The sequence below is a fragment of the Salvelinus alpinus genome, chromosome 21, assembly GCF_045679555.1.
Source record: "Salvelinus alpinus chromosome 21, SLU_Salpinus.1, whole genome shotgun sequence".
Classification (NCBI taxonomy): Eukaryota; Metazoa; Chordata; class Actinopteri; order Salmoniformes; family Salmonidae; genus Salvelinus; species Salvelinus alpinus.
In genome coordinates, this window is record NC_092106.1 from 17141563 (window position 1) to 17167630 (window position 26068).

Consider the following 26068-nt stretch of genomic DNA (forward strand, 5'->3'; position numbering starts at 1 on the left):
CCTGTTCACCCATGACTGCGTGGCCATGCACGCCTCCAACTCAATCATCAAGTTTGCAGACGACACTACAGTGGTAGGCTTGATTACCAACAACAACGAGACGGCCTACAGGGAGGAGGTGAGGGCCCTCGGAGTGTGGTGTCAGGAAAATAACCTCACACTCAACGTCAACAAAACAAAGGAGATGATCGTGGACTTCAGGAGACAGCAGAGGGAGCACCCCACTATCCACATCGACGGGACAGCAGTGAAGAAGCTGGAAAGTTTTAAGTTCCTCGGCGTACACATTACAGACAAACTGAAATGGTACCCACACAGACAGCGTGGTGAAGAAGGCGCAACAGCGCCTCTTCAACCTCAGGAGGCTGAAGAAATGTGGCTTGTCACCTAAAACACTGACAAACTTTTACAGATGCACAATCGAGAGCATCCTGTCGGGCTGTATCACCGCCTGGTACGGCAACTGCTCCGCCCACAAACGTAAGGCTCTCCAGAGGGTAGTGAAGTCTGCACGACGCATCACCGGGGGAAAACTACCTGCCCTCCAGGACACCTACACCACCCAATGTCACAGGAGGGCCAAAAAGATCATCAAGGACAACAACCACCCGAGCCACTGCCTGTTCACCCAGCTATCATCCAGAAGGCGAGGTCAGTACAGGTGCATCAAAGCTGGGACTGAGACTGAAAAACAGCTTCTATCTCAAGGCCATCAGACTGTTAAACAGCCATCACTAACATTGAGTGGCTGCTGCCAACATACAGACTCAATCTCTAACCACTTTAATAATTAATAATTGGATGTAACAAATGTATCACCAGTCACTTAAACAATGCCACTTCATATAATGTTTACATACCCTACATTACTCATCTCATATGTATATACTGTACTCTATACCATCTACTGCATCTTACCTATGCCGTTCGGCCATCGCTCATCCATATATTTATATGTACATATTCTTAAATCATTCCTTTACACTTGTGTATAAGGTAGTTGTTGTGAAATTGTTAGATTACTTGTTAGATATTACTGCACGGTCGGAACTAGAAGCACAAGCATTTTGCTACACTCGCATTAACATCTGCTAACCATGTGTATGTGACCAATAAAATTTGATTCAGACTCACCTGTCATCTCAGTGGCACTGGTCTGGCTTCGGCCTGGGTCTGGAGAAGCTGGACTGGGGACTGGGGCCTTGCTGCTGGACTGGGGACTTGGGCCTTGCTACTGGCCTCCCCAGCGGCAGGGTTAGCATTAGCAATTTGGCTAGCTTTAGCAATAGGGTTGTCATTAGCTTTAGCATTAAGGCCAGCATTATCATTGGGGGTTTTGTCACTAGCATTGGAGGTAGCTGCGTTGCGCCTCTTTCCGTCTGTGACATCAGTCTTCACCAGACACAGCATCTGAAGCAGTCTCATGGCATCAAAGTCCTCGCCGTCACACACCCCCCTCCTCCTCAGCAACTCCAACACCTACAACACAGAGCTATACAGTTATACACACACACACGCAAATATCGTGACGAAGGTATGACATTGCCTCGTCCCCTTCAGGAGGATGAAAAGATTTGGCAGGGCCCTCAAATCCTCAAAAAGTTAACACAGCTGCACCATTGGGAGCATCTTGACTGGCTGCATCACTGCTTAGTATGGCAACTGCACTGGGGCCAAGCTCCCTGCGATCCAGGACCTCTATATCAGGCGGTGTGAAAGGAAGGCCCGGAGAATTGTTAGACTCCTGCCACCCAAGCCATAGACTGTTCTTTCTGCTTCCACACAGCAACAAGTACCGGAGCAAAAAATCTGACATCAAAAGGCTACTGAACATCTTCTATACCCAGGCAACGAGACTGCTAAATAGCAGTCTCGTTGGCTGCAAGGACTATCTGCATTGACCCTTCTATTTTGACTAAAATGGCTGCAAGGACTATCTGCATTGACCCTTCTATTTTGCACACTACACACTTAAATTTGCCTGCACACACATTCATATGGACTCTACACACAGGCACTCACATACAATCATATGCACTGCTGCTACTCTGTTTAACATGTACAATACCAGTCAACAGTTTGTACACCTACTCATTCAAGGGCCTTTATTTACTATTTTCTACATTGTAGAATAATAGTGAAGACGTCAAAACTATGAAATAATCATGTTGTAAACAAAACAAAAAAAAGTGTTTAACAAATCAAAATATATTTCATATTTTAGATTCTTCAAAAGTAGCCACCCTTTGCCTTGATGACAGCTGTGCATACTCTTGGTATTCTCTCAACCAGCTTCACCTGGAATGCTTTTCCAACAGTCTTGAAGGAGTTTCACTTGTTGGCTGCTTTTCCTTCACGCTGTGGTCCAACTCATCTCAAACCATCTCAATTGGGTTGAGGTTAGATGATTGTGGAGGCAAGGTCATCTGATGCAGCACTCCATCACTCTCCTTCTTGGTCAAATAGCCCTTACACAGCCTGGAGGTGTGTTTGGTCATTGTCTTGTTGAAAAACAAATGAAAATCCCACTAAGCGCAATCCAGATGGGATGGCGTATTGCTGCAGAATGATGTGGTAGCCATGCTGGTTAAGTGTGCCTTGAATTCAAAATAATTACTGACAGTGTCACCAGCAAAGCACCAACACACCTCTTCCTCCATGCTTCAGTGGGAACCACACATGCGGAGATCATCCGTTCACCTACTCTGCGTCTCACAAAGACACAGCGGTTGGAACCAAAATCCTCAAATTTGGACTCATCAGACCAAAGAACAGATTTCCACCGGTCTAATGTCCATTGCTCGTGTGTCTTGGCCCAAGCAAGTCTCTTCTTCTTAATGGTGCCCTTTAGTAGTGGGTTCTTTGCAGAAATTCGACCATGAAGGTCCAATTCAGTCTCCTCTGAACAGTTGACGTTGAGATGTGTCTGTTACTTGAACTCTGAATCATTTATCTGGGCTGTAGTTAACTCTAATTAACTTATCCTCTGCAGCAGTTACAGATCCTCTGTAACTCTGGGTCTTCCTTTCCTGTGGCGGTCCTCCTGAGAGCCAGTTTCGTCATAGCGCTTGATGGTTTTTGCGACTGCACTTGAAGAAACTTTCAAAGTTCTTGAAATTTTCCAGATTGACTGACCTTTGTGTTAAAGTAATGTTGGACTATCGTTTCTCTTTGCATTTTTTAAATTTATTTTAAAAAATATATACATTTCACCTTTATTTAACCAGGTAGGCCAGTTGAGAACAAGTTCTCATTTACAACTGCGACCTGGCCAAGATAAAGCATAGCAGTGCGACACAAACAACAGTTGCAAACAAACATACAGTTAATAACACAAAGGAAAATAAAAATAGAAAGATCTATGTACAGTGTGTACAAATGTAGAAGAGTAGGGAGGTGGGCAATAAATAGGCCATAGAGGCAAAAAATAATTACAACTTAGCATTAACACTGGAGTGATATATGTGCAAGTAGAGATACTGGGGTGCAAAAGATCAAGAGGGTAATTAATAATATGGGGATGAGGTAGTTGTGTGTGCTATTTACATATTCACTGTACCTGTACACAGCCTTCGGAAAGCTGCTCTGACAGCTGATGCTTAAAGTTAGTGAGGGAGATAATTTAACCTTTATTTAACCAGGTAGGCAAGTTGAGAACAAGTTCTCATTTACAATTGCGACCTGGCCACTGTAAAGCAAAGCAGTTCGACACATACAACAACACAGAGTTACACATGGAGTAAAACAAACATACAGTCAATAATACAGTAGAAAAATAAGTCTATATACAATGTGAGCAAGTGAAGTGAGATAAGGGAGGTGAAGGCAAAAAAAAGGCCATGGTGGCAAAGTAAATACAATATAGCAAGTAAAACACTGGAATGGTTGATTTGCAGTGGAAGAATGTGCAAAGTAGAGATAGAAATAATGGGGTGCAAAGGAGCAAAATAAATACAGTAGGTAAAGAGGTAGTTGTTTGGGCTAAATTATAGATGGGCTATGTACAGGTGCAGTAATATGTGAGCTGCTTTGACAGCTGGTGCTTAAAGCTAGTGAGGGAGATAAGTGTTTCCAGTTTCAGAGATTTTTGTAGTTCGTTCCAGTCATTGGCAGCAGAGAACTGGAAGGAGAGGCGGCCAAAGGAAGAATTGGTTTTGGGGGTGACCAGAGAGATACACCTGCTGGAGCGCGTGCTACAGGTGGGTGCTGCTATGGTGACCAGCGAGCTGAGATAAGGGGGGACTTTACCTAGCAGGGTCTTGTAGATGACCTGGAGCCAGTGGGTTTGGCGACGAGTATGAAGCGAGGGCCAGCCAACGAGAGCGTACAGGTCGCAGTGGTGGGTAGTATATGGGGCTTTGTTGACAAAACGGATGGCACTGTGATAGACTCCATCCAATTTATTGAGTAGGGTATTGGAGGCTATTTTGTAAATGACATCAACGAAGTCGAGGATTGGTAGGATGGTCAGTTTTACAAGGGTATGTTTGGCAGCATGAGTGAAGGATGCTTTGTTGCGGAATAGGAAGCCAATTCTAGATTTAACTTTGGATTGGAGATGTTTGAGGTGAGTCTGGAAGGAGAGTTTACAGTCTAACCAGACACCTAGGTATTTGTAGTTGTCCACATATTCTAAGTCAGAGCCGTCCAGAGTAGTGATGTTGGACAGGCGGGCAGGTGCAGGCAGCGATCGGTTGAAGAGCATGCATTTAGTTTTACTTGTATTTAAGAGCAATTGGAGGCCACGGAAGGAGAGTTGTATGGCATTGAAGCTCGCCTGGAGGGTTGTTAACACAGTGTCCAAAGAAGGGCCAGAAGTATACAGAATGGTGTCGTCTGCGTAGAGGTGGATCAGAGACTCACCAGCAGCAAGAGCGACATCATTGATGTATACAGAGAAGAGTCGGTCCAAGAATTGAACCCTGTGGCACCCCCATAGAGACTGCCAGATGCCCGGACAACAGACCCTCCGATTTGACACACTGAACTCTATCAGAGAAGTAGTTGGTGAACCAGGCAAGGCAATCATTTGAGAAACCAAGGCTGTCGAGTCTGCCGATGAGGATGTGGTGACTGACAGAGTCGAAAGCCTTGGCCAGGTCAATGAATACGGCTGCCCAGTATTGTTTCTTATCGATGGCGGTTAAGATATCGTTTAGGACCTTGAGCGTGGCTGAGGTGCACCCATGACCAGCTCTGAAACCAGATTGCATAGCGGAGAAGGTAGGTTGGGATTCAAAATGGTCGGTAATCTGTTTGTTGACTTGGCTTTTGAAGACCTTAGAAAGGCAGGGCAGGATGGCTATAGGTCTGTAGCAGTTTGGGTCAAGAGTATCCCCCCCTTTGAAGAGGGGGATGACCGCAGCAGCTTTCCAATCTTTGGGAATCTCAGACGACACGAGAGGTTGAACAGGCTAGTAATAGGGGTTGCAACAATTTCTGAGGATAATTTTAGCAAGAGAGGGTCCAGATTGTCTAGCTCAGCTGATTTGTAGGGATCCAGATTTTGCAGCTCTTTCAGAACATTAGCTGTTTGAATTTGGGTGGAGAAGCGGGGTAGGTTTGGGCAATTTGCTGCAGGGGGTGCTGAGGTGTTGCCCGGGGTAGGGGTAGCCAGGTGGAAAGCATGGCCAGCCATGGAAAAATGCTTATTGAAATGATCGATTATCGTAGATTTATCGGTGGTCCTATCCTCAGTGCAGTGGGCAGCTGGGAGGAGGTGCTCTTATTCTCCATGGACTTTACAGTGTCCCAAAACTTTTTGGAATTAGTGCTACAGGAAGCAAATTTCTGTTTGAAAAAGCTAGCCTTAGCTTTCCTAACTGACTGAGTATATTGGTTCCTGACTTCCCTGAAGAGTTGCATATCGCGGGGGCTATTCGATGCTAATGCAAAACGCCACGGGATGTTTCTGTGCTGGTCGAGTGCAGTCAAGTCTGGGGTGAACCAAGGGCTATATCTGTTCTTAGTTCTACATTTTTTGAATGGGGCATACTTATTTAAGATGGAGAGGAAAGCACTTTTGAAGAGCAACCTGGCATCCTCTGACGGGATGAGGTCAATATCCTTCCAGGATACCCGGGCCAGGTCGGTTAGAAAGGTCTGCTTGCTGAAGTGTTTTAGGAAGCGTTTGACAGTGATGAAGGGTGATTGTTTGAGCTGTTCTTTCCATAATATGGACTTGGTCTTTTACCAAATAGGGCTATCTTCTGAATACCACCCCTGTCCTGTCACAACACAACTGATTGGCTCAAACGCATTAAGGACAGAAATTCCCCAAATAAACTTTTGACAAGGCACACCTGTTAATTGAAATGCATTCCAGGTGACTACTTCATGAAGCTGGTTGAGAGAATGCCAAGAGTGTGCAAAGCTGTCATCAAGGCAAAGGGTGGCTACTTTGAAGAATCTCAAATGTAAAATATATGTTTTGGTTGCTACATGATTCCATGTGTTATTTCATAGTTTTGATATCTTGACTTGTATTCTACAATGTAGAAAATAGTAAAAATAAAGAAAAATCCCTGGAATAAGTTGGTGTCCAAACTTTTGACTGGTACTGCATGTCCTGATGCCTAGTCACATTAACCCTATACATATCTACCCCCACCACTCCAGAATCCCTGCACATTGTAAATGTGGTATTGGCACTGACCCTGCAACTGACTGTATATAGCTTACTTACTTTCGTTCTTCTTATTTCTTATGTTTTTGTTCTACTTGACTATTCTCTATAGTACTACTGATACTCATTACTGCATTGTTAGGGAAGTGCAAGCAAGATTCACTGTACTTGTGCATGTGACAATAACAACTTAAATCCAACACCTATAACACAGAGCTATACACACACACGTACCTTCACGTACTGGTAGGACTTGAGCTCGCTGAGGTTTTCTTCCAGGAAAAGTAAGTAGAGTGTCAGGTCATCCCATTGCCCCTGGGGGCGCGGCAGAACACCGGTGGTAGGCAGTGATTGGTAGGACTTCAGGAAATGGGTGTGTGATTGGAAGAAAGGGCGCAGAGCGGAGTATATCACCACGGGAACCAGCATGGCGTACACCAGCAGGTTAACAAAGCTGAAATCACAATCCAGTCAACTTCATTTAAAAAGGGAACAACAATTACTTGCTAAAAAGGTGGCATAAAAACCTTAGCAAAGTGAAAACGCCCACGGCGACTAGCTTGCACTGTAATTGGTCGGGGATCGAGGTGTCATTGGCCAGGAGTCCGGTGCGTAGGGAACAGCCGAACTGTGGGGAGGATCACAATTTAGGACCAATTAGTTAGCCAGATAACTCACAACATAAATTAGGGTCAGTTATGACTAGACCCACTTGGTCAGTGGGTCAGGGTTAGTTACCTGGTCAGTGAGGGAGGCGAGGCAGAGGTAGTAGCCCAGGTAGACACAGGCCAAAAGCAAGGTGAGCAGGTTGAGGCCTCGACACAGCAGGTAGCGCCACAACAACACAACACTCCTCCTCTTGGTCAGCAGATACTGTTCCACCACCGGGTACATGAAACACCCCTCAGTAGGGTCGGACGCACCACTGTAGGGAGGGAGAGACAGAGTGAGAGAGTGGGATAGCAGTGGTGGAGGTCAGGCCCATAGTAATGTCTGGAATGGAATTAATGGAACAGTATCAAACACTTCAAACGGTCTCCATGTTTATTACCCCGGCTCTGACGCTCCTCGGATGTGGCAGGGCTTGCAAACTATTACAGACTACAAAGGGAAAACCAGCCCTGAGCTGCCCAGTAACGTGAGCCTACCAGATGAGCTAAATGCCTTTTATGCTCGCTTCGAGGCAAGCAACACTGAAGCATGCATAAGAGCAACAGCTGTTCCAGACGACTGTGTGATCACGCTCTCCGTAGCCGATGTGAGCAAGACCTTTAAACAGGTCAACATTCACAGAGGGATTACCAGGACGTGTACTCAGAGCATGCACAGACCAAATGGCAAGTGTCTTCAGCTACATTTTCAACCTCTCCCTGACCGAGTCTGTAATACCTACATGTTTCAAGCAGACCACCATAGTCCCTATGCCCAAGAAAGCGAAGGTAACCTGCCTAAATGACTACCGCCCCGTAGCACTCACGTCAGTAGCCGTGAAGTGCTTTGAAAGGCTGGTCATGGCTCACATCAACACCACCTTCCCGGAAACCCTAGACCCACTCCAATTCGCATACCGCCCCAACAGATCCACAAATGATGCAATCTCAATCGCACGCCACACTGCCCTTTCCCAACTGGACAAAAGGAACACCTATGTGAGAATTCTGTTTATTGACTACAGTGCAGCGTTCAACACCATAGTGCCCACAAAGCTAATCACTAAGCTAAGGACCCTCGGACTTAACACCTCCCTCTGCAACTGAATCCTGGACTTCCTGACGGGCTGCCTCCAGGTGGTAAGGATAGGCAACAACACATTTGCCACGCTGATTCTCAGGGGTGTGTGCTTAGTCCTCTCTTGTACTCCTTGTTCACCCACGACTGCGTGGCCAAGCACAACTCCAACAACATAATTAATCAAATGGCCACCCAGACTATTTACATTGACCCCCCCCCCCCTCCCACCTTTGTTTTTACACTGCTGCTACGCACTGTTTATCATCTATGCATGGTCACTTTATTTTATTATGGGACTCCCAATCACGGCCGGAAGTGATTCAGCCTGGATTCGAACCAGGGACTGTAGTGACTCCTCTTGGACTGAGATGCAGTACCTTAGACCGCTGCGCAACTTGGGAGCAAATTTTTACCCCTGCCTACTTAAACAAATTACCCCGACTAACTTGTACCCCCAGACATTGACCTGGTACCGGTACCCCCTGTATATAGACTCGTTATTGTTATTTGTGTTACTTTTTTATTTAGTAAATATTTTAACTCTATTTTTTTAACTGCATTGTTGGTTAAGGGCTTGTAAGTAAGCATTTCACGGTAAGATTGTATTATTGTATTCGGCGCATGTGACATATAACACTTGATTTGATGACGTTCTATTAATTCCATTCCAGCCTTTCAGTCTGTTTGATGCCCATTGAATCCAACCCAGTCAGCCTACCTGTCTGTGTATTCCCCAGCAGTGGCCATGCGTTTAGCCAGAGTGACAGCACGGTTGTAGCAGCGGTCGAGCTCTTCTATGATGAAGCTGAGGTCTGACTGAAGCAGAGGAGAGGCAGAGAAACCCCAGAAAACTGCTGGACTATACATAATTACTGCTACCAACAGCAGGATATAGGGGAAGAACTGAGAGAGTGGGAAAGGGAGAGAGGAAAGAGAAGAGAGATAGCAAGAGAAAGGTTAAGTATTAGTTCTCTGTGTTTGTCCTTGTGTAGCCCTACGGATAGTCTGCAAGTGTACGTTACCTTGTGTTGCCATAACTGTAGTGTTCGAGTGTGTAGGGCTGCCCAGCAGTAGGAGTCCACGTACATGGCCTGACGCCTGGAAAAGTTAGCTGGAGGGAAACAGCTGATCTGAACACCTGGAAGACAGACAGAAACACACACACACACACACAGAGATAATAATCACTAAATGATATCATCATTTATGATTTAATAATTAATTAATCGCAAACACGTAACCACCACACACACACACACACACACATACCTGTGACCTACTCACCCACAGAGACCTCCTGGGCAAAGGCTAGATAATCACTAAATGATATCATCATTTATGATTTAATAATTAATTAATCGCAAACACGTAACCACCACACACACATACCTGTGACCTACTCACCCACAGAGACCTCCTGGGCGAAGGCTAGAGAGATGAGGAGGAGAGGGAGTCCCACCGCCACGCACGTCACCATCTTGTCCACGGCTAGCTCAGTGCGCACGGCGCGGTACCTTTCCTGACCCGGCTCCTTCAGGAGGAAATCACTAAACACATACTCTGTAGCGACGTGGGCGATATCCATCTCTGACTCTGTTGTCTTCTTAGCAGATCGACCCACCGTTTCGTTTCTAAACTTGTTTACCCTCGCTCTCGTGAGCTCGAAATGACAACGCTAAAGTTCAAACTGAAAGACGCACCATTGAAAAGTTGACAACACCTAGATAGCAAGCTAAGCTACCGGTAAGTTAATGTAACTAGTGTGTCACGTGTACGCTTGACCCAACTATATAAATCAATCAAGCCATGCTATAAATTTAGCTAGCTAAATAAAGTATCTGGTTTGGCGGTGCACAACAAGGCAAATGCTGTTAACCAATTAAAATGCTTTGATGTCTCTTCCGGGGTGTCTCAAACTCGGGTAGTGCAAACTCGGTTTCTTGGGATCTCCCTACCCTAAACTTAACCCTTACCGTTTCCTTAACCATTTAAAATGTTAACTTATTGGGAGGTAGGAGCCCAGATAGCAAGGACCCTTTCAGATCCTTCCTTTTTTTGTGTTTCCAAGCTCTGTGATCTTTCCATACTTCCTTTTTTAATTGTTTTATTGAACCTTTATTTAACTAGGCAAGTCAGTTAAGAACAAATTCTTATTTATAATGACGGCCTACCCCGGCCAAACCCTAACCCCGACGACGCTGGGCCAATTGTGCGCTACCCTATGGGACTCCCATTCACGGCCGATTGTGATACAGCCTGGAATTGAACCAGGGTCTGTAGTGACGCCTCTAGCACTGAGATGCAGTGCCTTCGACTACTGCGCCACTCGAGAGCCCCTTGCTTGCTTTATTCTTTCATTCCCCCCCCCAATGTCTTTCCCTGTGTTACCTTCTCCACTCGCAAAACGTCTACAGGACACTGCACTTACACGGGCTTGCATGAAAGAAACCGTTTTTTCCATCCTCTCTTTATGCACTGTAGCTGCATGTTTTTACTATGTCTGATGAGAGCTGTTGCTCTTCCCTGAGGCCTGAGGGAGAGAGAGAGAGGTCCAGACACTGACTGCCCTCCATCTGCAGACCTCATCACTCAGGGCCCTCGTCCCTCTGCCCCTCTCTATACTGCCACCTACTCTCAGGCCCTCTCATCTTTATACAATGCCTTCAGAAAGTATTTAGACCTCTTGACTTTTTCCACATTTTGTTACGTTACAGGCTGATTCTAAAATGGATTAATAAAACAACAACTCAGCAATCTACACATAATGCCCCATAATGGCAAAACGAAAACAGCTTTTTAGGCATTTTTGCAAATAAAAAACATAAATACCTTATTTACATAAGTATTCAGACCCTTTGCTATGAGACTTGAAATTCTGCTCAGGTGCATCCTGTTTCCATTGATTATCCTTGAGATGATTTTACAATGTGATTAGAGTCCACCCGTGGTAAATTAATTGATTGGACATGATTTGGAAAGGCACAAACCTGTCTATATAAGGTCCCACAGTTGACAATGCATGTCAGAACAAAAACCAAGCCATGAGGTTGAAGGAATTGTCCGTAGAGCTCAGAGACAGGATTGTGTCGAGGCAAAGATCTGTGGAATGGTACCAAAACATTTCTGCAGCATTGAAGGTCCCCAAGAACACAGTGGCCTCCATCATTCTTAAATGGAAGAAGTTTGGAACCACCAAGACTCTTCCTAGAGCTGGCCACCCGGCCAAACTGAGCAATCAGGGGAGAAGGGCCTTGGTCAGGGATGTGACCAACAACCCGATGGTCACTCTGACAGAGCTCTAGAGTTCCTCTGTGGAGATGGGAGAACTTTCCAGAAGGACAACCATCTCTGCAGGACTCCACCAATCAGGCCTTTATGGTAGAGTGGCCAGACGGAGGCAACTCCTCAGTAAAAGACCCATGACAGCCCGCTTGGAGTTTCCCAAAAGGCACCTAAAGACTCAACAAGAAACAAGATTCTCTGGTCTGATGAAACCAAGATTGAACTCTTTGGCCTGAATGCCAAGCGTCACGTCTAGAGGAAACCTGGCACCATCCTTACGGTGAAGCATGGTAGTGGCAGCAGAGACTAGGATACTAGTCAGGATCGAGGGAAAGATAAACAGAGCAAAGTACAGCAAGATCCTAGATGAAAACCTGCTCCAGAGCGCTCAGGACCTCAGACTGGGGGAATGGTTCACCTTCCAACAGGACAACGACCCTAAGCACACAGCCAAGACAATGCAGGAGTGACAAGTCTCTGAATGTCATTGAGTGGCCCAGCCAGAGTCCGGATTTGAACCCGATTGAACATCTCTGGAGAGACCTTAAAATAGCTGTGCATTCGTTAGCATTCACAGTTGTGTGGGGATTCTAAGCCAAACTGCTATTCAGTATTTTTGTTTCCATGCATGGATAACTATGCTACTACTTTCTGCATTCAGTTTGCATTATTTTGGTAAGACAGCTGTGTGTAAGGCTGCATTCACTTAGGCTGTTTGTAATAGGTGAATTGCCCTATCTATCTTGCAGCCTATATTGAATACCAGAACAGCCTAGCTGTCCACTGTGCTGATACAGAGGCTACAGATTTCAAAAGCACTCAATGATCTCGGAGGCTCTGCATTTGAACTTTATGTTTATTGTGGTATGGCGTGATTATATATAAGTATAATTCAATATAATTCCAATGCAAGAACCCCCAACTGCCCCCTTAATCATTTTATCCTGGCGCCGGGTCTGGGCTATACCCTCGTCTATTGCCTGCACTAACCATGGAACTGTGTGATGACACAGCCAAGTATTGCGCCATCCGTCGGGTTCGAACTGTTATGGCTTGGTCTGCGCTCTGCTCGTAACGACTTAATTAACCTGCATGTCTTTTTTTTATTTTTTTATATTATCAATTGTTGCTAATAATCCTCAGCAACAACCACATGGCTGTGACTGCGTTTACAGAGGAAGCAAATGAAGGTAAATAAAACAATGTAATTAAATGGAATGATAATGTAGGCTATACCAATTGAAGGGAACTAAAAGTACATTTGCAGTTGAATCAATATGTGTTGTTATTAGGCCTACTGATGGTCGATACTGATAGTGGCTAATATTTAACATGATAGAAATAGGAAGCAGAAAGTTGGGTATCCTAGAATTAAGATATTCAAGAGTGACCATCCCTGTAAGTTAAAAGGCTGTACAATTTACATTTTGCATAATGGCACAGCATTTCATAAACTTTACTGTGGGAAATATGTTGATATGTTTCAGTTTGCTGCCATATGACTGTCATTTATATTTACAATTCTCTTATCCAAACAAATGACTCATTTACCTAGCTCTTATCAAGTTATAAATGACAGTAAATAGAGAATGGTGTTATTTCTAACGGAAAAAAACAAAGTACTTGGAACCGCTAGGTTCGCTAGACCTTATTCATGGTTCCCTTGCGCGTAAAGGTGGTGGAATTATGAGGGAATTAAGTAAAGGTCAGAATACAGCGTATCTGTAGACACACCTCAGCCACACCTTAATTTATTCCATCTCCACCCAAAACAAATAGCAGGTGAAAAGCTTGCTATTCTCATGCTTAAGTTCAAGGTCAGAATATGCATATAGAGAAAAGTGCATAAAAAGGGAATTATGTTCCATTTATGCGCGCTTAACTCGGGTTGGAATCGGGCCCATGGTGAACAATAGTTTATAGCCTAGGCCAATATGCACAAAGATAATAATTCTGATAATTCTGGATCTTATTTTGACAGGTTGCACATCAAAATATAAATCATGCATTCCCTGAATGTGTTATATGAAATAGCTTACTTTTTGACTTATAAACTACCATCTCAGTTGTCTTACTTAGCACTGGGGGAAAAAAGTCTAGAGCCCTGCCACTAATGTAAAGTAACTGTCAGAGTTCAACAGTAAATTGGCCCACATAGTAGACTAAAGGCATAGAAATTGTAAATGACTTGGTAATAGGAAATACAATTACTTACATGACATAATTAAAAATCCATTTTGGACTGACCATTGTAGACATTTTCAAATACATACAACTTGAAAGTTTTATGTCACCAAATTTCGACCTGAAATCTTTTGGACATCAGAGCAATGTTAAGGGAATCCTATTTGAGTCAGAAAATGATACTCATATGATAGGTAAGATATACAAAACCTTGCAGAAAGCCTATCCAATTGACAATCTCTTAGAAAAAATTAACTATTGAAACCAAGAACTGAGATTGGCACAAGATGGAGTGTTGGAACCTAAATTACAGTTAACAAAAATGTACGCTTAATCCAGTATAAACTAATGTATAGAATTTATTATACAAGAGACAAAATTCAATTTTTTTACAGTTGTGTCTTAAGTGTAAAACTAACACTTGACCCAATAATTCATGCATAGCCGCTGGAAGGAAGGGTGCCGAGGGTGCTGCAGCATCTCATGATAAATAACAATTAAAGAATACATGTTTAATGTCAAATGTAGGATTTTTAAAAAAACTCACTAAATTAGTGCACTAGGCCTTTATTACTCCTGTATGAGCAGAGAAAAATACCTGTTTTTTTCTGGGGCCACTCCTTCCCGCAGCTATGCCCCCATCAGATTCTCTTTGCTCTCACTTTGTCAGGCTGGGGCAAAGTGGAAAACTCTGTAGCCCTTCTGTCAGGGAAGAGCAACAGCGCCCCCCCCCCCGGCTCTCGTCAGTCTTATCGTGACATACTTTATGACTTTGAACTGTTTGTCTCTTATACTTCGCCGTAGAAAAGACGTGTAAACACAGAAGATTACAAAACTGTTCCAGAATTCCACCAGTTCAACTCTTTGAGGGTCGGGAATCTCGTTTTCGCTACATTTTCTTTTGTTGATTAGCCAAACATGGTTGTTGGAGGCGCATGACACAGAGCCTTCCCTTGATAGAAAAGCTTGAAATCTAGCTCAGACTGCTAAAAAGACAGACGTCAGACGTTGATCACCTCGTTCACTTGACAGGAGCTTCTCGTCTAACGTTATCGGGTAATGATTTATCAGATTAGATGGCTTTTGATTGACAAAATGTCTCAAGTTTCTGTTTGTTTTCATGATAGCTAGCTAGCTACCGACACCCCAAGGGTAAAGTACACACAACTAGCTAACTAATTGGCTTGCTTGCTATCCAAAGAGATGATTTAGATGTTATTACCTGATAACTAATAAAATACTCTCGTTACAAACCTAGCTAGCTAGTTACAGTAATGGTATTGCTTGCCTTTGACTGCCAGCCACCTTATGCAAAGTTAATGTGAAGAGCTATGCTAGTTAAATAGTTGAGATTCTCAACTGTTGCTTCCTTGAATTTAGCTATTTAGCTAGCTATTGATAATTCATTCGTATCATTTAACCTTTGATAGTTAGATTGCTACTTGTGGTGTTAACAGATCCTTGTAGAGATATCTCATCAGATGGATGTATTTTCTTGTCTTCTTTGCAGGCATGGAGGAAGCCAATCAAGATGCCTTTGACAGAGCGAGGCTGCAGGTGATCAAAGATGGCTATGAGAAGGCCTTTGAGTGCATCAACAGAGGCCTGACAGAGGATGAAGCTGGCCACAAGGCCCAGGCCCTGGCCCAGTACACACAGGGTCGCCAGCACCTCCTCAGGGCCATCAGCGTGCCCTCACAGGGGGACGAGTGTTTTGGCAGCTCCTGGGAGTCAGCCCGCCAGATGCAGCACAAGATGCAGGAGACTCTGAACAACATCACCACTCGATTGGCGGCCCTAGAGACCAGCCCAGACCCTGAGTTCCCACCACCTCTAGATGCCTCTATTGGAGTCCCAGGGACAGCCTCTAACTCAAACCTCTACCCCAAACTGGAGAAGGAGAAACCAGAGCGGCCTTCTCCACCCAAGCTGCTGATGACTAACCGCCAGGGTGGAGCTGTGGGCGGCAGTGTGTTTCCCTCCTTGCCTCTTTCTCCCACTAGACAGTCTGTGGTGCCTGGCGAGCTGCCCCCAGCCTACTCTTCCCAGGCGGCTGACGGCCACCTGACTATCTCCTATGGGACAGAGTCTGGAGAAATGTCGCTGATGGGAGAGGAGTTCTACAGCCACATGTCCCCCTCTCACCCCTCTCCTCAGAGCCTGGGGGAGGATGGAGAGGAACTCTTCTTCCTGCCTCACGGGGTGCAGATATTCTTTGTCACACCTGACGGCCAGGTCAGCGCTCCCTCCTACCCAGGGTACCTGCGGATGGTCAAGTTCACCAGCCAGCAGTCAGAGAGTGTGCCCAACCGGCCCCCAGCCTTCCTGCAGGTAAGAGGGATGTGGGGGGATGGGGTGATGAATTCTAGTCACTGTCTACTGTGGATGTTGCCATTTACAGTGCCCTTAATATAGCGTCAACACTTATTGTATCTCAGCATTTCAGTGTATGATGAAATCACAGGGTTCTTGGTAGCTGTTTCTTTGATCTCTCTCTGTATCCGTTGTGCACTTTAACACGATTTCATCATCAGTGATTTGCTCTGCCTCTGCTCATAAACTCCCTGTCATACAGAGGTGTTTGTGTGTGTGTGGTTGGTGTTTAGAATAGGGTTGAGCTCGTGTATATGTGGGATAGGCTATCTAATGATCTGTGTCCTACATCATGTGATTAGTGACTCAGTGGCCCTAATCCCAAGCAGGAGTTCTCTATGATGTCATGATGGGAAACCCCAGTGGCCACTTTGTCAGGTTTACAGATACTTGTGTCACAACTACTTACAGCAAAGAGACAGACAGGGTGTTGAATCTTCCCTGTGTTTTCCTGTATGTAGGAATGTAGGCCTAGTTGAGACAGCTTATAGGTGGACGGTTTCCCTCTTTGGTTTCCCCGTCCCTGTGGTGTCATGACAAGATAACCTCTGGCTCTATGCTCCTGCTGTCTGTCTGCTGCCTGCCACATGGACAGAATATTACACCAGCACCGCTAGTCTTTGAACAGAGCCGGAGATAGATAACACAATCACACACACACACCCCACGCTGTGTGTCTGCAGTGAGTAGGACAGTGGAGAAGGTTGTCCCCTCCTCAGTAATACTGTCCCCATGCTTTCCACACCTCAGCACTGGACCGACTCAGACTAAAGGACTAATGTGACTGAATGGCCCGTTGATGCACTGTAGAATTAAATGACAGAACGTTTATGTCAGACCGTAGTATTTAGCACACATGTACCTGAAGTGTGTAAACATGTACTGAGACTGGTGATAAGATAAGGAAATGGAAATAATACAACTCTTATTAATGTTTCACCAAGGCCTGAATGTAATCAACAGCTGTATGGCTATGTGGGACTGTCAGAGATAGTAACAGCCCACTTGATGTGTTTGTCTTCACAGTGAGTTAACAGTACTGTACCATGGAGTTGGGGTGGGTTGGGGTCGACTTGTCATTGTGGAATATCCCAGTAAGCCTGGTCTGGGGGGGTTAGGTTAGTCATACCGTATAAACTCCCTGTACTGTCTTGTGTGATTGGCTGTACTGTTGATGTGTTCCAGGTGTGTGATGGGTTATACTGTTCATGTATTCCAGGTGTGTGATTGGCTGTACTGTTGATGTGTTCCAGGTGTGTGATGGGTTATACTGTTCATGTATTCCAGGTGTGTGATTGGCTGTACCCTCTGATGGCCACTGACTCCCCCGTCCTGCTGTGTAACACAGGGGTGTTCATGTTCCCAGACATGATGGCGTCCGCCCCGGGGTCCTACGTGGGCGTTGTGCTGTCCTCTGAACTGCCTATAGAAGACAGACAGCTGTTCCAGGACCTGCTGTCCCAGATGACAGACCTCAGGGTGCAGGTGAGCAGCGGCTGTGTCTCAAACGGTGCTCTATTTCCTATATAGTGCACTACATTTGACCATGGCCCATAGGGTCCTGCTCTCTGACTGGCCCATATGAAGGTGTCTGGTGGTCCAAGTAATAGAATAATAGTAATAGAATTATAAATGTGTCTCTCTGCCTGATGCATTTTTGCTGATTTCAGGTGTATTTGAGTCATTGTCACACCACACCATGACAAGTGTCCTTTTACAGAAGGTTATGGACCCTGGATGGAAAGAATGACAGGGTTGCCTACATCCATTCTAAATCAGCAGTTCAGAAACAGCGACAGTTTGACGTCATTCCCAAGCGTTGTTCTGTGTTTTCTTATTTCCCAGACAATGATCCCAGTGGAATGTAAGATTCAAATTAGGGATTTACGGAATAGTGTTCCATTTCGGACAGCCTAGATTTAATGCAGTAGTAGATTAACATGAGCTATTCTGCTCTCTCTAGCCTCAATAACCATTCAGTCTGATTGGTCAATATTTGATTGGTCCATATTTCTGATGTTACTAATGATGTAAATGCTGCTCTATTCTGGTGTGAAAATGACTGCTTGCTGCTATAAGGCGCTCTACTTCATCTGTGGGTCTTGGGCCTTCTCAACGTCTAGGGCAGATACTGAGGGTATAGGACAGACACTGTGGGTCGAGGGAAGAAATGTTGATGCGTCCCAAATGGAACCCTATTCCCTACATAGTATACTACTTTTAACCAGAGCTCTATGGGACCTGGTCCCAAGTAGTGCACGATGTAGGAAATTGGGTGCCATTTGGGATACATACACTAAAGGCTCTACTGCACTGCTTGCTCCCTGAATACGCCTGGCCTCAGCAGTTAGGGAATTTAGAACGTCAGGCAGATGAAGAGCATTAATGTGTGCTAATGCTCTTATCTGGCTAGAACACAACACAGCCTCAGTAGTCACTACAGTAATGGAGTCAGACGGGGGTTCTGTCTCCGAGCAACAGTATTCAGCCAGGTTTTAACTGAGGGCATGTTGTTGATAAACTACCTCTCACATGGACAGCTGCTTCTGGGATGGAATGCAATAAACAAGTAGGCTTTTCATGATCACATATGGAATATATGTACATTTAGGAGGTTGTGTCTTGTTGAGAATAGCAATGATGGTGTTAGAACAATGCCCCTCTGTGTGTTTTCCTCAAGCAAGGAGACTTCTGAAATGTGTCTGGTGACCATTTCTTTGTTTAGAGAAGAATGAGACGTTGTGATCAGGATGGGGATAGAGGGAGAAGAGGCACCCTAGGGTAGCAGGAGGCTACTGCTAGGAGGTTATTATGATGTGACTAGGAGAGTTAGGGTAAGGCACTTGAAGTTACCAGGAGGTTACCATGAGGCAGGGTTTGCTAGGCTCCAGCTAGGCTATCCAGTCTTGTATTCGTTGTAAGAGGACCATGACAACGAAGCATAGTTAATCAAACTTCAATGTTCTTCTGCCAATGCTGTACATGTACACCACCAGGTGTCATAAAACCGCTGTTTCAAAGCACCATATTAATACATGTCCTGCTGCTGCAGGCTCCAAATGAGGCAGCAGACAGCATCAACCTGAGCCAGAAGGTGTCCATCGCTCCCCTCGAGGAAGAGGAGGCCCCAGCAGCAGAGGAGGAGGAGGATGAGAAGAACCTGCCAGAGTGGAGCGAGAAAGTGGCCAGCGGCATCCTCACAGGTCAGACCCAGGGCCCTAACCCCAACAACGCTAACCTTAACCAATGGCATCCTAACCCGAGGCTGTAGGGGTTAAGGTTAGGGAATGTATGCTGTGTTTCACTCACACCTACTGTGTTTTTTCCATCCAGGGGCATCGTGGCTGAGCTGGGGCCTGGTGAAGGGGGCTGAGTTCACTGGCATAGCCATCCAGAAGGGGGCGTCCAAACTGCGGGAGCACATCACCCCCGAGGACAAGCCAGCCCACGTCAGCCCCTCTGTCTCCAAGGGATTGCATGTAGCCAAACAGGCCACCGGGGGCGCTGTACGCGTCAGCCAGTTCCTTGGTGAGAAGCAGCTGAGTGTCTGATTAGTTCTGGTGTTGGAAGGAGTTGACTGTCTGATTAGTTCTGGTGTTGGAAGATGCTAACTGTGTAATTGGTTCTGGTGTTGGAAGGGGTTGACTGTCTGATTGGTTGTGGTGTTGGAAGGAGTTGACTGTGGATGGGTGTGTTAGTAGTGGATGATTTGTATGGTGGTGTGTGTTGTGTTATGACGGATGTGTGTTGTGTTATGACTGGTTGTGTTATGATGGGATTTTGTTTTGTGCTATGATGGGGGGTGTGTGTGTGTGTGTAGTGGACTGTGTGTGTGTGTGTGGTGGTGTGTATTATGTTATGACGGGGTGCGTGTTGTGTTATGACGGGGTGTGTTTGTAGTGGACGGTGTGTGTATGGTGGCAGGGTGTGTGGGTAGAGAGATAGCTCCCCACGTGAAGAAACATGGAGGCAAGTTGGTTCCGGAGTCCATGAAGAAAGACAAAGATGGACGATCCAACATTGATGGAGCCATGGTGGTGGCTGCTAGCGGAGTTCAAGGTACACGTGGTCACTGTTGTGGTTGTTATAGTCACTAGACTAGTGATTGTATAGGACAAGACAGAACAACACGAACGTTGGCCGTGCGCAGATCACCTGCTGAGTGTCAACGAACAGTGGAGATTCAGGGGGAATGAATAGATAATGGCGGCCGATGTTTTATGGCCAGAGGCTATAGGACGGCCATCCGCTACTCATGGCCGTCGTTCGTATCGGTCTGTCTTGTCCTTAAGGATGGTTCACATGGATGATGTGCCCCCTATTCTACCAAGTGTCTAGTCATTGTTGTGGTTCCTGTCATTCTACCTGAAGGCTTCGCTACCATGTGGACTGGCTTGGAAGTAGCAGCAAAGAACATCACCGTCTCCGTTGCCTCAGAAACCGTCAACACTGTCAAGCATAAGTAAGTTTTTCTCTGTACATTTCAACCAACATGTGTTGTCTGTGCTCTTCTCATTCAACATGGCTACGTCTCAAATGGCACTCGATGAGCCTATGGGTCCTGGTCAAAAGTAGTGCACTAAATAGGGAATGGGGTGCCATTTGAGACGCAACCATGTCAAAATAAGTAAAGATGTTGTATTGTCACATACACCGGATAGGTGAAGTGAAATGTGTTATTTTAAAAGGTCAGACATAGTAGTGCGGCGCTCATGGAGTAAATTAGGGTTAAATGCCTTGTTCAAGGGCACATGGACAGATTTTTCACCTTGTCTGCTTGGGTAATCGAACCAGGGACCTTTCGGTTACTGGCCCAACGCTCTAACCGCTAGGCTACCAGCCGAATGTGTTCTGTGCTCAGCTCATTCACCATGTCTGATTGGCAGTACTACTTGCTTGACTTTACATTTGCTCCTGGCCACCCAGCTCGGATGTGTATGTCTGTTCTTTTGTTTTGCTAGACCAGGTTTTGCTAAACCAGGTTTAGACAAGACAAGCAAGCACTTACAGTACATTTCCCTCTTCCACTTATTTTTCAGATTTAGGGGTCTACAAAACATCTTAGACCCTCCTAATGACAAGAAGACATGTATTTAAAGCCAGCCTTTAATGAACCCTCCTTAATAACGAGAAGCATGGTCAAGGCTTAGCCTCTATTTCTAGGTGGTCTGAATGTAAAGCTGCTAGATTCACCTCTACTCTCTAAACAGGCTACTCTTCTATCCTACTCGGCTATGCACCCGTAATTCAACATGTGGCTGACACTGATTCCTCTGGTTTCTAACTAACCAACTCTTTTTCCTGACTTCATTGAAAACAATATAACTATTCCTAATACATAATCATAGTATGAATTGATGCACTTATTGAATTGATGTGTATTATCTGTAGAAATAAGTGCAGTCACCAGCCCCACAATATAATCAGTTGTATATTTATGAATAGTCAGACAACTTGAATAATTCTGTTGAATTCATGCTCTGCATCGGTGGTGGCTTTAATCCTAGTTGCATGTTGTTGCTGTCCTTGCTGTTCCCTGTAATTGCCCTCCCCCTCTCAACAGTTGGTTGTGTGTGATTATAAGGTATGGGGCGGCAGCCGGCCAGGCCACAGACCATGCTGTGAACTCAGCCATTAACATGGGCGTCACCGCCTTCAACATTGACAACCTGGGCATTAAAGCTGCGGTGAAGAAGACTGGCAAACAGACGGCCGTGGCCATCCTGGAGGACTACCAGCTACGGGACCCTAATACTAACCAGAAACAAGTAGAGAAACGGGACAAATAGGCTCCATCCGGGAACAAGTCTACGTCCCAAGTGGCACCCTATTCCATATTGTCACTACTTTTGACCAGACAAAATATAGAGAATAGGGTGCAATTTGGGACAGTCAACCCCTAACCCCATGACACTTACCATAGCCCTTACCCACAGAGCACTGGTGTAGATATAAGAGGACTGGATAGGTGTGAGCAAAATGTCAACTTCTACCTGCCTAGTCTGTCATAGGGAAAGGCTGAGGTACTACCATATTGATTAAACATATCCTATTCTTTCAGATCTACCCAAGTGCCTAGAGAGTAGAGGATAGGTTTGCTTCCAAAATGGCACCCTATTCCCGATTTATAGTGCACTACAAAAGGGAATTGGGTGCCATTTGGGACGCACACCATGTCCTCTTCCTCTCTTTCCTTTTGAGCTTTAATTAAAACATGATTTGTATTCTTCTATAAAGAAACCTATCTATACATAAATGCTTTAGTTGACTAATAGCCTCTAGAAATGTTACTAGGGTTTGATACAACTGTTAAGCACTTTAATCTTCATAATGAATGGTATAATGACATTATAATAATGTCAAATATTATAATAACTAAGATGGACGTTGTATATAGGTAGGCTGATGTATAATCGCTAAGTTATTTGTGTTCAATGTTGGTGAGAAGAGGACACCGGAATTTAAAAAGTCACGTAGGTGATATAAATATAAACTGAAAGCAGGATTCTTGTTTAAATTTCAGATGGAACTGTTTGTTTCAAGACTACTGCTGTTGACCTATTGTAGTAATTCTGTAGTAACAGTAGTATTACTGCAGTAGTACTGTAGTAACACTGTCCACAGTTCAATGTATCTGGAAGTAAAGGTGTAACTGAGGTAGAGTTGCACAATTCTGCTAACTGTCCCAAAATCCCCAGGTTTTCCAGAAATTCTGGTTGGAGGAATCTGGATGTTCTGCTTATCCCCACCTAGTCTTTTTCCCCCACCCGTAACCCGAGGTCAGCATTGGGTTCTGGGTTTCAAGATTAATTCACACCTGATTCCTGGAAGTTCCAACCAGGATTTCTGGAAAACCTGGGAATTTTGCAAAAGTTGCTAGAAATGTGCAACCCTTATCTGAAAGTCAAGGTGTATGGTGGGGAAGAAACCCAGCAGCATGCTGACTATGTGCTATAAGAATACATGTTTGGGTTCATTTAATCAATGAAATAATGTTAATGTGTGAAACAAGACGAAACCCAAGCAAGCACAGGAATAGATAAATAGCTGTTGAGGGTACTATATAAGATGGAACAAGGGTCTCTAAGGTATACTCTTGTCATGACTTTGTAATGCAGAGGAAAGAGTCAATCCAAATGTAGAAGCAGTGGAGGTTTGAACTGGTTTTAGAATGGTCCATGGTTTGCTTAGTATGCCTTAATAACCAGTTACTACAGGCTGTATGCTACTGTAACCATAGGCCAATACAGCCACCTTACAGTAGCGTGGGCTTGCTATCTGTATCATCCTGTGGTCCATTTCATTATCTTTGAGAAGCTATAACCTATCCTTTCAACTTGGTATCTGATTATTACTTTTTAAAGCTGTGATATTAATTTTCTATGAAAGGACAAACTTTTTTTTTTTTTCATGTGATGTAAAGATAATTATATTCAATGCCATTAACATTTGGACAATTGTTTTTAACTATGACATCTATAACAAATAATTATGGAAAAATTACAGATATAAATACATTAACAGTTTCAGCACAATTTGAGTGTGTGTTTATGATTAGTGTCGCCGTATATGTGTTTTGTTGTCAACATACTGTATTTAACTTGTAATGCTGTCTACCATTCATTATTTACCTTGGGCTAATGTTTATTCAATGTGAATTGTCTTTAGTAATATATCTGTGTAAAGTGAAGTCAGACTGTCTTTTTGTGTGAACTTGAAATCTCATGCAGACATTAAATACACATCAGCATTCTCACAAAGTGGTTGTGATTTTCCAAATAATGACTCTGTGCTTCTGTGGCCCTATGTGAACAAATAGTCACATGGCCTGATGATTAACCAAATATCTGATATGTAATAAAAAGCTATAGAAGAATGTGTTGTATATCATCGGTTTGGATAGAGCATGTCATCTGTCTGTCTGGGCATTTCTACTTCATAATAGACCTGACTTAGTCTGGGTACCAGTCTCTATAACAATCCTCTCCTACTCTCTGTCTTGACAAATGACACGGAATGCAAGGAGTGGCATGTAATAGCTGAACAGACTGGCAACCAGGCCGGACTCGGCTATCGCATTAGATTAAATATGGGCCAAAGGTATTTGGCTTAAGCATAATATCATATTCAGAAATGCATTTGTGTTTACCTAGCATAAAGGAGAATTTTCATGCAGATGCCACTCAAATGACCTGGAAATCAAGTTAGTGAAATAGGATAATTTTCAAGCATTTTGCAGCACGTTTTCCAAGTGATTTATCCTGAATGCAAAGGAGCTCATTCACATTTGAATTAGTTGAATCACATTCAATCAAAATGTACTTTTTATTATTTATGCATAATGGTGATGATTAGGCTACTATTATTATTATTAGGCTGTATTACTCCTCAATCACATAATGTCATATCACTGTATTAGAATTGTTTGAGGTTCAAGCCCTACCTCTACATTATGTTCACGATTTACATATTTGAGTTGCGTGTTTTATAAATTTGTAATCAAGACAGAGATGGCTAGCTACAGTGAGTTGGAGCGCTGAAAGGTACCCTGTATCTTTCAGGTTCTTGATAAAGAGCAGAGTGAATTTCCTTCTGCTCAAAATTAAACTATAGGCTACACGTCACACACCAGTGGTCCACCACTTATGACTGAAAAGGTTGAGAGGGTCCATAGATGCTATAATCTCATATTTGAGTTTAACACCGAATCAAACAAGTCAAAATTCATTCTTGAAATGAGACTGCGTTGGATATTATTTTTGTTCACAGAATTTAAAGGCCCAGTGCAGTCAAAAACTGGATTTTTCCTTTGTTTTATATATATCTCCACAGGGTTGGAATAATAATGTGAAATTGTGAAAATTATTACAATAATGCCCTTTTATTGTAAGAGCTGTTTGAAAAGACTACCTGAAATTTCAGGCTGTTTTGGTGGGATGGAGTTTCGGCCTGCCTGGCAGGCATCCTTTTTATCCATACCAACCTTGGCGCAAAACTACGTCCACGAGTAACCTATATACCCAGCCATTACAGAAAGGAAGACGAAGAGAGAGGCCCAACTCGGTGAAAAATCTCTGTCAGCTCTCTGTTTTGAGACATCTTAATCCATGTCTTGAGACATCTTAAGGCTTATAAATGAAGACGTCTTGAGATGATGACTCGTTTAAGACAGTCTATGAACACCTCTTTGAAATACAATGTCTTAAAACGTCTCGAGACATTTGATCATTTATTGTTGTTTTCATGTTTTATTAGTTATTAATCCTTAAGAGTCTAGTGACCCACCCGTGCGTCAATCAAATTAACATAATACAAAAATCCCATTCAAAATCTGTCAGTTTAAACTAAATATATCTGCAAAATTGAATGGGCTGCGTCTCAATCCCCACATTCGCATATGTCGGCCTTCCGCATCTGCGGTGGAAGGTGACCAAGCTACAGGTGTGTTTGTCAGACCATGAGACATCCCGAAAATTGGTCTTCTCACGAAACCATCTGTACCGTCCGAACAGTTTGGCCTACAAAAAGTTTGGCCTGTGACCACTCTATTGAAAGATGAGACTCTTAGGAACACGAGGATGTTCTCTGTTTTGCTCTACGTCCCCCACAAGTGACATGGGACTCGTCTGAAGGTAACCCATACAAATTAATTGAAGTATGGAGGTGGTTTTGTGCCAACAAAAATAAGGGATTAAATATGGGTCTCCCAAAAATATATATATATATAGTATATTTCCTAAGCTTTCTTATATCTCCTAGATATAGGACTGACACGTCAAAACCGTATTCCTCCAGCGTTAGATAACATTTCAGCTCTCTGTCTCCATACACCATTACCCCCTGAGTTAGACATTACATCTCTCTGTCTCCCTA

The 26068-nt window shown here is 44.1% G+C and overlaps 1 protein-coding gene and 1 pseudogene across 5 annotated transcripts; one reads left to right on the forward strand and one right to left on the reverse strand.

Moving 5' to 3' along the window:
- The window catches only part of LOC139547929 (pannexin-1-like), a 12754-nt pseudogene extending 2813 nt beyond the window's left edge, over window positions 1–9941 (reverse strand).
- Window positions 9942–9992: 51 nt separating this feature from the next.
- LOC139547928 (spartin-like) lies at window positions 9993–24071 on the forward strand. 5 transcript variants are annotated; one of them, XM_071357128.1, is made up of 9 exons: window positions 14509–14878; window positions 15333–16153; window positions 17483–17680; window positions 19248–19398; window positions 19529–19723; window positions 20096–20254; window positions 20567–20657; window positions 21235–21284; window positions 21780–21968. In XM_071357128.1, the coding sequence occupies exons 2-9, from the start codon at window positions 15335–15337 to the stop codon at window positions 21818–21820; spliced, it is 1704 nt and encodes a 567-aa protein (XP_071213229.1). In that variant the 5' UTR covers window positions 14509–14878; window positions 15333–15334; the 3' UTR covers window positions 21821–21968. The 5 variants fall into 5 exon arrangements, with proteins under 5 accessions (XP_071213227.1, XP_071213229.1, XP_071213230.1 ...); XM_071357126.1 differs by lacking the exons at window positions 14509–14878; window positions 21235–21284 and adding an exon at window positions 9993–10099 and having other exon boundaries at window positions 21759–24071; XM_071357129.1 differs by having other exon boundaries at window positions 21235–21901.
- Window positions 24072–26068: the final 1997 nt, after the last annotated feature.

What these genes read in the sequence shown, in the direction of transcription:
- LOC139547928 (XM_071357126.1), top strand. Translation starts at nt 15,335, where the DNA reads ATGGAGGAAGCCAATCAAGATGCCTTTGACAGAGCGAGGCTGCAGGTG. An exon ending in GGCCAGCGGCATCCTCACAG is followed by an intron (nt 19,399 to 19,528) that starts GTCAGACCCAGG and finishes TTTTCCATCCAG; the next exon opens with GGGCATCGTGGCTGAGCTGG. An exon ending in GTCAACACTGTCAAGCATAA is followed by an intron (nt 20,658 to 21,758) that starts GTAAGTTTTTCT and finishes CCCTCTCAACAG; the next exon opens with TTGGTTGTGTGTGATTATAA.